Source organism: Mirounga angustirostris, unplaced genomic scaffold, assembly GCF_029215605.1.
Source record: "Mirounga angustirostris isolate CCGP_5_RB_7025 unplaced genomic scaffold, mMirAng1.0.hap1 SCAF_12, whole genome shotgun sequence".
NCBI lineage: Eukaryota > Metazoa > Chordata > Mammalia > Carnivora > Phocidae > Mirounga > Mirounga angustirostris.
The window spans coordinates 41,451,648-41,462,204 of record NW_026991720.1 but is presented as its reverse complement, the minus strand read 5'-3'; the positions used below and the strand labels follow the sequence as shown (position 1 = coordinate 41,462,204).

Below are 10,557 nucleotides of genomic sequence, written 5' to 3'. Positions count from 1 at the left end.
AAATGTCACTTTTATCATTATAAGTAAACAACTTAGAAAATCATTTGTTTTCTTAATCTTTCAAAATCTTCTATTTTGTTCTATTATCTAATCATATATTACCAGACCAGTACCACATATAACTTTATAATACATTTCATGTGAGATCAAGTTCTTGCACACTAAGTTCTCCTATCCTCATTTGTCCAATTTTAATTTTTAGCTACCCTATGAGAAACTTACTCTTTTCTTATAAAATACTGAATTGGCTTTCACAGGGATTTTTAAATAGACTATCAAGGTTTCAGACTGAGAACTAAGAGATATCCATCTGGAACACAAAGAGGTGAAAATGACCTGGAAGACTTCAGCAAGATTTTCCAACAACTATTGAAATTTACATAGATTTTTACATGTAATGGGTACATTACTGAAAGGTCTGAACAAATATCCCATAAGACAGTTTACCATAATTGACCTTTTATTTAAAAAAATTACAGGGAGCAATTTCCAGCATATTTTATAAAAGTACTGCCTGTATCAAACATTTATATCACTATTAATTCCATTGAAGAGCTGCCTTTTTTTTAAGGTACTAATTCCAATTGATGGGATACATGCCCTTAAAATAGAAAGTTTCCATTATTTATCCAAATGTTAAAATTAAGATTATTGAGAAGTTTATTGCTTTATGGCTGGGCAAGATGCTGCTAGCACATTTTAGGTAAATAATATTCTTTATTAAAAACTATGAGGTCATTCTGTTTAAAACTTTCAGGATAATTCACAGAAAATAGATATATTTATTCAAATTATACACTGAAGGGCTGGGCTGTTGGCTATAGACATTTATATGGGAAGCAGCTCTTTAAAGAAATAAGACACACAAATAGATCTGCCTTGATATAATATACATAATTGAAATTAACAAAACCTGGAAGACCAATATTGTTATACTATGTTCTGTTAGAATCTTAAAAAAGAAATCACACATTTAGTAGTCCATTTGTGCTTAAAATATTCATATGCATGAGAAGCTTAAAGAAAAAAACACCTCTGTACATGATGATGAAAAGAAAGTAATAAATTTTTTTGAAATTGCACTGTTATTTAAAACACTTTCCTAAAGTCAGACCCTCCTCTGTAACTGGCACAGTTTTTCAGGTCTAATTGGCAACCTGGGGAGGCCCCTCTGGTATCAGTGAAGTAAAGAAGGTGGTGATAAAAGACCAAGCTGCCGCCATTAATCCAGGCCTTTGAACTGCACCGGCGTCTTCACCTGCATCTTCTCCACTCTCATCTTCAAGCCCATCATCCATAAGACGCTCCTTTCAAACAAACAAGAAACATACTCCTAAGGGATTTGAAGTTAGCATTAACTCATGACAGAAAAAGACAGAATTAAACTCTTCCCTACAGAAAAGGAATATGAGCATGTAATAAGGAAGTGGTACATATCTGGTCATCAGAAATCTTTGTTAAATCCAAAATTGATAAATTCCTCAGTGTTCAAGTTCAAAGGGATAACTGCCAATTTAATACAATAAATTCTCACCGTGTGCATAACTTTCTTTCTAGGCTATTTTCAGGAAGAATAATGTTAATTCTTCCTGCTTAATTCTTTTTGTGGTTGTTTTTTGGTTTTTGGTTTTTTTGACAGAGAGAGAGAGCATGAGCATGGGGAAGGAGCAGAGGGAGAGAGGGAGAGAAGGGCAGAGAGAGAGAGAGAGAGAGAGAATCTTAGGCAGGCTCCCCCCTGAGTGCACAGCCCAACATAGGGCTCTATCTCACGACCCTGAGATCATGACGTGAGCCAAAATCAAGAGTCGGACACTTAACTGACGAAGCCACCCACGTGCCCCCTACTTAATTCAAATATATGACTGATTCAGTATTATATTCTAAGTTCTCCCAGATAAAATCACACAATTTATATGTTAACTTTTCTTCACGTGCCATTCCACAAAAACTTGTGGAATGCCCCAAGATTCTTTTATCATGTTGGTTTCTTACACTGCTGAGGAACATCTATATTTGAAATATACAAAAGCCTCATTAGCATACCATTTCTTCAAGTTCTAGGTTGTTTGCATTTTGCCCATCATTGTTAACTTCGGCATTATTGTCAGGAGCCTGTTGCTGACGACCTTCTTGCCTAAAAGGAAACCATCCAGCTTGGTGTCTGTGCAGTAAAATAAAGAGAAAAGAAAAGAAGTCTCAACTGTTTTTATTTGTATCGCTTTAAAACAGTGTCCTACAACAGAATAATTATTTCAACTATAATAAATAAAAAGACCAAATTTCCTACTTAGGACCAAGAACTGCCCCTCTCAAAGCAATGACAGCAAAACAGGAATTGACTTAAGTCTAAAAAATCTATCATGGGCTTTGCTGGTTCTATGCTAGATATCTTAAGATCTAACTTAGCTATCTTAATGTCCTAACATATTGAGAGTCATAACATCTTTTCTGCTATTTTTCAAAATGAAATTCAACTACATATTTCTTTGCCTCTTGGGGTAAAGGGGGGCAAGAAAAAGTCTACTTAGGAAAAAAAGTCTGACCTATTCCTATAGGTCTTACTAATGATAACTATAACTAAAAAGAATATCCTTATGCAATAGAGCATCAGACACTTCAAGTTCTAAATAATTGATAGAGCATGTCTAAATGAATTAATAATTTTTTATTATGAAAGACGGTGAAAGAAAAATCTGCTTGTAGACCGTTCTGATAAACATATTTACTCAACATAACCTACTTTGCTTTTGGTGCTAGGTATCTGGAGTCCAAAACTCCTATTCCTTCACTCAACAGTCATGACAGACTACTATATGCCAAATTCTGTGAACATTTTAGAAAGTAATTAAAAGAAACCACAAAAAGTTAACAAGCATCACTCACAAATAAACCAGTAGCATGGCTCCCATTACCATGATAAACCGACTAAAAGAAGAATAGAAGTATACAATGCTAAGGAGAATTGCAGCTCGTGAGAACGTGTACATCCAGTCTAGCCAGTCTCGATTGAAGTCTTCTTCATTTAGCACTGGACCTCCCTGTGCATTCATTTGAACATTCTCATTCATGGGTCGATTTTCTTGGGCCACTAGGTTTGGAGCTGGTGGGGGTTCTTCTCCAGGAACACGTGGCAGATTTAGAGGCTGTGAAGCAGCAGGCTGAGCAGGGTTGGCATTTGATGTGGCCTGAGCTGAAACTGCAGCTTGACTGAAATATTCACCAAAATAAATATTAAGAAGAAAAAAAAATTTTATCATACTCTTTTATTTTGTAAAACTTCCTTGGGGAGCCATATGTATTTTTCATAAACCTAACATGGAATATCACAACTCTGGTACCACATTTCTTAGGTAAGCATGAATCCCAGTGGAAAAGTGAGGTCAAGACTGATGGTAGGAGAGAGTAGCTCAGGAAAGGATGCTCCCTTAGCCTCACAGTCTAAGATGGTAGGGGAGAGGTGGAAGACATAAGAAGGCCATGGTAATCATTATCTTTTCTCTCTTTCATTAAATTACTTTATAACATAACGACCAAATCTTTTTCCAAATCTTTTCACTAATGGCCCCTTTTGTTTTTCTACGTGGGATGACTACCACCGCACCCACCACCTCTCCCTTAGAGCCATTTTTTGAAAAATATGTCTAAAAATGTAAATTGATCATTACCCTGTGTGTCCATTGTCAGTGATAAATGATTTGTATTTGTGTTTTAAGATATTAACTAGATCCCAGATAACAACCCCCCGACCCCAATCCTGACTTTTGGGAACTCCATCTGGGAACCACTGGAATAGGTACTCGTAAACCTATGAAGAATTGTGTTCCTGAAGTTTGCTTATAATTTGATTGCTTGAAAGAATAAATTTTTCTATAGGAGGCTTCCAGTAAAAAGATAATATATCTGGGATTTGCTTTAAATTATCCAGCACAGGAGGGGCAAGTTCTAGAACAAGAATGCCATGATTTGATAAATGTTGAGGCTGGGTGAGGAGTACACAGGGATTCATTTCACTATTCTATCTTTTTGCATGCTGAAATTTTTTTACAATAAAATGTTTATAAATCAGGATAGCAAAACAGAAGTTTCCCAGGCTACAAAAGCCCATTTAATTCAGTATGCTAATACCTTGTATCTGTAGGGGGCTTTTTAGTTTCCAAAACACATCCTACCTCACGGATATTCTGATTCATAGGTGAGTTACACTTCATTAAAGGAGAGAACTTGAGGCTCAGAAGTTAAATAATGTACATAATAGTGTATAGTTTATAACAAGCTACAATAAGCCCCACTTATCTTACACAGTTCTCAGGAGTTATAAATGAGACAAGGGGTGTAAAGCATCTAGCATCTAGCACAGTACTAAGCACAAAGCAGTCACTCAGATGGTTACTATGACCACAGCAATAGGTAAGGTACAAATAGCCTGTCTGCAGCCAAGGGATCATGCAAGAGAACATTAGGATATGAGGTTCATAAAGCACATCAGCTTTATGGGGTAAGGTCTGGAGTAAGGATAAGGATACAGACTTCACACTGTAGGCAAGGGAACCATCAGGTATTTGGGAGGATGGGGAATGACTGGCTCAATTCTGTGCGAAGCTCATTAACCTGGCAGCAGCAGGATGAAATATAGTAAAGAATCCAAAAGGAGAAAGAACAATTGCAGTAAGGTAGGTCCAAAATGTGAAAAGATCTGGGCAAAATATTGAAAGGAAGATATAGGGGAAGAACAAAAGTTAGAAACAACCTATTAACTCATCTTGGTAAATTGTTGGGTTCAGGGATAACTGAAGGCAGAGTCAAAGCTGATTGAGGTTAAGAGCCTGGAGAATGAATGAGAGGAGACTGTGTCACTGACAAGTCAGGAAGGAGAACACATTTAAGAGGACAGTGGTGTCAAATTTGAGACACCCTGAATTTAAAGGAAAGGCAAATTTCCCTAGGGAAATCTTCCAGCAACCAGGATGAAGCACAGGAGATAAAGAAAAGGGGTCATCCACCGAGAGCTAATGACTAAGGCCACAGAAGGAAAAAATTCAAGAGGAGTGGCCTAGGACTGAACCCTGTCTTCATTACCAGATTGTCATAAGGTACATGGCAAGTACACAAATTTCTGTCTAACTAAACAAGCAATGTTACCATTTAGAAGAAGGGGAAAAATGAGCCATCAAGGACACAAAATGAGTGATCAGAAAAACAGAAAGAACGAAGAGGATAACAAAATCACAGAAACAAGAGAACATTAAAGAGAAGCTAGAAATGTTAAATGAATACATAGAAGTCCAGAAGAATGAAGGCTGAGAAGCTGTGCTCGGTGCTACGATCCATGCTGACCAGAAGCAAGACTTACTAAAATGCTGACAGTCCAGAAAGCATATTATTAGCCTTATGTCAACATGAATGTTCCTGACATAGGATTCCCTTTCATTTAGCATCCTATCTCTTCATGTAGATTTGCTGCCTTCCAGTGAAACTTAGGATCCTAAGTTTTCTCCTCTTAAGTAGATAAAATGTTATATTAAAGAAAGCATCTCAATACTGCTAAATGTAATTAGGAGAGAGAGGGAGAAACAGAGAATAGGTTTAGCTGATGTGAACTGGATGTGAACCCTTTTCTCTTTAGCCAAATCATTTAAAAGAAAGTTATCTGCTGAAATGTTGGCAAATTCATTCTCATAGTAATTTTTAAAAACCAATAAAACACATCAGTAAATGGAATCCCATATCAACTTACCTAGGATGAAAAAGAAAATAAAGCAAGTAGCACACTAAGCAAAAAGAAAAAAAAAAAACGAACTCAAATTAACTTACTATTGCATGTAATACTGATGAGCATACATCTGTTGCCACCACAGCATCTGCAGGGGGCTGAAAGCGGGATACACTGGGAATCCAGCTGGAATAGCTTGCCCAGGAAGCGGGTTGTCCACATTTCTGCAATACACAGATAAAAGAAATGTCTTTTCATGCTCTAGAAGTTGAAAGCATTTCTTGGAATTTTCATTTCTTAAGTCTAAGCCACCCGTTGACAAAATACACTAAATCATACTGAAAAGAAAAATACTTATTTTTCAACATTCTTCAAATAAGATATTATGGTTTATACAGGATGACCCAGGCCCCAAATTATAGAACAACTAACATTTCAGCCCAATCTTAATAAGAAAATAAAGCAAGTCACCCACAAAATGTGTGGCAAGCCTGAACATTTTGCTATCTTCCCATTTCAGCAGAAAAGGCCAAAAATACTTTTAATTACATTTTAAGTACATTCTCCTTAAGAACCAAAAGCCCTAAAATATACTTCACGACAAAATATTTTGAGGAATGGGGAGCCTACCGAAATGATATTTTATATTAGTAATATTATTAAAAACATAGCATCTATTAGCTATAAAATAAAAAACATTATAAAAATCTGTAAAATTTTTTTTTTAGTTAAAAAACCAAGACTGGCAGAACATATTTATACATGCATTCTTAAAGTAGGTTAAATGTCTATTAACTCAATAAAATTTGTGGAAGGTCATACTTAAGTTCTCTATGCCTCAGTTTCCTTGCCTCTAAAATGGAGCTAATAATAGACTCTTCCTCATAAGATTGTTAGTCTGTACTCAATAAAAGTTAGCTATTTTTATTTTTACTGTCCTTTATCCCTAAATCTGAATACAACTCCAAAGTGTGTGATATGAGATTTGTAGAAATTCACATATATCAAGACACCTACAGGAATAAACATATGAATAAATGCAGAATTTGTGTACTTGCTAACTTTCCTTTTCTTCATATTACTTGAATTTTATCTTTAGCTGATATAAGCTGGGTCTAACCAGAATGAGACAAGACTCAATAACAAATTCATGAATTTTTAATATGATATTCAAAAGACTGTTAATGTACAATTGGCAATAATTGATTTCACTGCTAACAGGATGAACTGGAATAAGGCTTTAAAAAACAATTTTACAAAATTAAATATCTTTAAAAATGTTCACTTTTACCCAACAGCCCAAGTAATTCAGCTTCTGAGAATTAACTTAAAGAAATACAAAATATGGGGAAAATTTTCACATCTCTGCCCTACACAAATGATATTTTATATTAGCAATATTGTTAAAAACACAGCAACTATTAGCTATAAAACAAAAAATAAACATTATTAAAATTTTAAAAAGAGAGGGGGAGGTGGGAGCAAAGGATCAGAAGAGCTTTAAGAAACATCAACTAAATGTAATCTGTCACCCTCTGAATACTGATTCAATCAAGACAACCAGAAGAGACATTTGAGATAATCAGGAAAAACTGAATATGAATAGGGTATTTGATGATATTAAAGAATTTCTGAGTATTCTACTGGTATTTTGATTAACATTTTCTTATAGTCTGTATCTGTCCTATCTGTGTCAGATACCCAGTATTTACAGATGAGAGGGTATCTAGGTTTTGCTTTGAAAATACTCCAGCCCAAGAAAAAAAAGGAGGAACAAGAGGGAATAGATAAATGGTTAACAGTTGTTGAAGCTGGGTGTTAGGTAAATGGGGGCTCATTATAATATTTTCTGTACTTGTGAATGTTTAAAAAGTATAAGCAAATTCGGTGAGGAAACTGCGGTTATATACCTGCAGGAGGAAATCATTTGATGGCACAAGTTCTAACAGCTTTTGTTTTCCTTTTCAGACAGACTATACCAGTTAGTACTATTTGATAAAAACTAAACAACAGAAAAAAGGGGTGAGGGACATTCACAGGAACACATGGAAATGGTTGAGTACAACAGAGATCATGACAAAAACCAAGAACTTGAAAGACTGTCATTCACAAATACTTGAGAGCTATACCAAGAAACACTCATTAATACGTTTTTTAAAGTTAGGAATTACAAAGGAGAGAAGATAAAAGGAACTGGAAACTTCAAAATTCAGGAACAAATTCTTTCAAAAAAAACCTGTGAAATCAGCCCCATTTCCCTTACCACTCCATACCAAGATGAACCAACTGCAGGGAATCCCCACCTTACTCCCAGAATATGCCTTCTCAAGACTCTCCACACTTGCTTTGTTCTACCTGCTGAACTTCCCTTAAAATCAGCTCAAACATTACCATCTATGAAGCCCTCCCCACTCCTCTAAGCAGAGACAGTCACTTCCTTCTCCAAGCTCCTGCAAAACTTTTTTCAAGACTATGGTAACACATCAGCAGATGGTAATTTGTCTATCTGACCTACTTCCATTGAGGGCAAGTACATAATTCATCTTCCTGTCTTCAGTGTCCAGCATATAACAAATTATAAGGTAAACTTTTACTGAAGAAAGTCACAGTGTCCTCAAAGAAACAGATTTGCTTACTCAGTCACCAATACTTAAAATCTGATCAGTAGATCTGACTAGAATAAAGTTTTAAATGGGAGGGCAGAGAGGAGAGAAACACCATTATAAATGAAGTCAAAATACAAATGGCAACCTATTAAAACAAACAACAAAATAGTCACTTCAACAAGACTGTTAAGAACACAGACTTTCAAGTGAGATATGGATTTGAGTTCTAGCTCTGCGGCTGACCACTTCTGTGAACTTAGGCAAGCTCAGAGCCTTTAAGCCTCCTTCTCATCTATAAAATGGGAGAAAAAAGTACCTAGACCACAGAGATGATGTAAAAGTCAACGTACAGCACTGAATTATAGCATGTGTAAGTGTTTAACACAATGCCGAGCTTGTGCTAAGTGCTCTGTAAGTACTATTAATATTCTTTTAGATAAAGAACTGTCACAAATGAATTTCGGAAAACAGCAACACACCAACAAATAAGTATTTCACAAAACAAAACAAAAAGAACGTCTTTATCGTGACTCAAATTAAAACAGGAACATTCCAATTTATCACATTGGCAAGAACATATTTGTATGGGGTATCAGACTCTTTAACAACTGTTATTGGGAGAATAAACTGGTACAACTTTTCTTTACTGCAATTTTGCAATGGTCTTTAAGAGCCTCAAAAAGTCTTAAGAAACACTTTGACCCAGGAATTCCCCTTCTTACAACTTATCCTAAAAGAATAACTGCTAACATATAAATAAATACTATTTAAGAATACTGATTGTAGGGCGCCTGGGTGGCTCAGTCGGTTGGGCGACTGCCTTCGGCTCAGGTCATGATCCTGGAGTCCCGGGATCGAGTCCCGCATCGGGCTCCCTGCTCAGCAGGGAGTCTGCTTCTCCCTCTGACCCTGCCCCCTCTCATGCTCTCTCTCTCAAATAAATAAATAAAATCTTTAAAAAAAAAAAAAAAGAATACTGATTGTAGTGAGGTTTAGTGGGAAGAAATTAAACAACCCAAACCCTTATGATAGAATATTGCCCCAATTCTTCACTCTTCTATAACTCTCTATACATGCATACTGTCTGGCATACAGGGGCAAAGCTAAAGCTGGCTTATACCAGCTAATATTGACTCACAAAGCTCAAGTTCAGGAATTTTGTGAGCCAACCCTTGGTATCTTGAAATCAGCCGTGGTGAAAGTACTTAACACCAGAAAAATCAGCAAATGCTACAAATCAGCTTTATTCCCCCTCCCCGCAAGAAAAGCCAGTCGGTAAGCATTTACCAGCACACCACTGGTAACCTGGCAATACCTCAATGCTATTGAACATGGCCATGTGACTTGTTTTGGCTAACGGAACGTTAGTGAATGTGACACATGCAGAGATTGTAAGTGTGCTCAGGGGTTAGCTTCCCCTCTTGTGTTCCTGTCATTTGTCATAAGAAGAACCTGTCCTAGGGAGTTTCTAGTCCAAAGAATGAGAAACATGAAACAGACCAGAACTCAACCTACAGCCTGAGGCAGAGCTGTCCCGAGTGACTAACAAGATTGGTGAACAAGAAAAATGAAGTGTGTTGTTGTAAGCCACTGAGATTTTGAGGTCATTATGTAGTAAAACCAACTAATGACATTCTTCATCGATAGAGGAGTGAGCCAACTGGCATATCCACATAATGAAAAATCTTAAAACTTTCTTAAATAAAGGGACACCAGAGGCTGAGACATACAGAGGTAATGCTGGGAAAAGAAAATGTCCTGTGTGCATCAAAGTAGTCTCCCTGGAAAGAATGGGCTTTGAATTGGGTGGTGCATAATAAGAATATGATTGCAAAGTGCTGAACAAAGGCTGTTTCAAACAAGAAGTGGGTATAGAAGACGACTGAGGGGTAGCCAACCAGGATGTTAAACTAAGGCACTACCGGAACATAAACAACTAGAGAAACTTGTACTTCTTGGATCTTCTCTCAGGAGAACTACACACATGTGCACGGAGTATTTCGATAAGCTGCTTGGGGTGGCAGGAAGGGGATTAAGGGCTTTGTAAGCGTGTTCATGTTCAAATAACAATAGTTGGTCTTTGAACTTCCTGGCTAGCTGCAGGGCTTTTATTTTGCTGTTTGGGCACTGGCTCTAATGGTCTTTCTCTCTGCTCTTTATCCCCACCCCCAACTCTCCTCCAGAGCTAAATCACCCTAAATGAATGCTGAACCAAAGTCTAAAAAACACTGGTGTGAATAT

At 36.7% G+C, this 10,557-nt stretch overlaps 1 protein-coding gene across 3 annotated transcripts in view; it reads right to left on the bottom strand.

Moving 5' to 3' along the window:
* Window positions 1-452: 452 nt before the first annotated feature.
* The window catches only part of HERPUD2 (HERPUD family member 2), a 30,301-nt gene continuing 20,196 nt past the window's right edge, over window positions 453-10,557 (bottom strand). For all 3 annotated transcript variants that reach the window (XM_045864432.3, XM_064575056.1, XM_064575057.1), the window contains 4 exons: window positions 5,812-5,934; window positions 2,884-3,207; window positions 2,044-2,161; window positions 453-1,307 (listed from right to left, as the gene is read on the bottom strand). In XM_045864432.3, coding sequence (XP_045720388.1) covers window positions 1,146-1,307; window positions 2,044-2,161; window positions 2,884-3,207; window positions 5,812-5,934 — 727 coding nt within the window. In that variant the 3' untranslated portion in view covers window positions 453-1,145. The remainder of the gene's footprint in view (window positions 1,308-2,043; window positions 2,162-2,883; window positions 3,208-5,811; window positions 5,935-10,557) is intronic.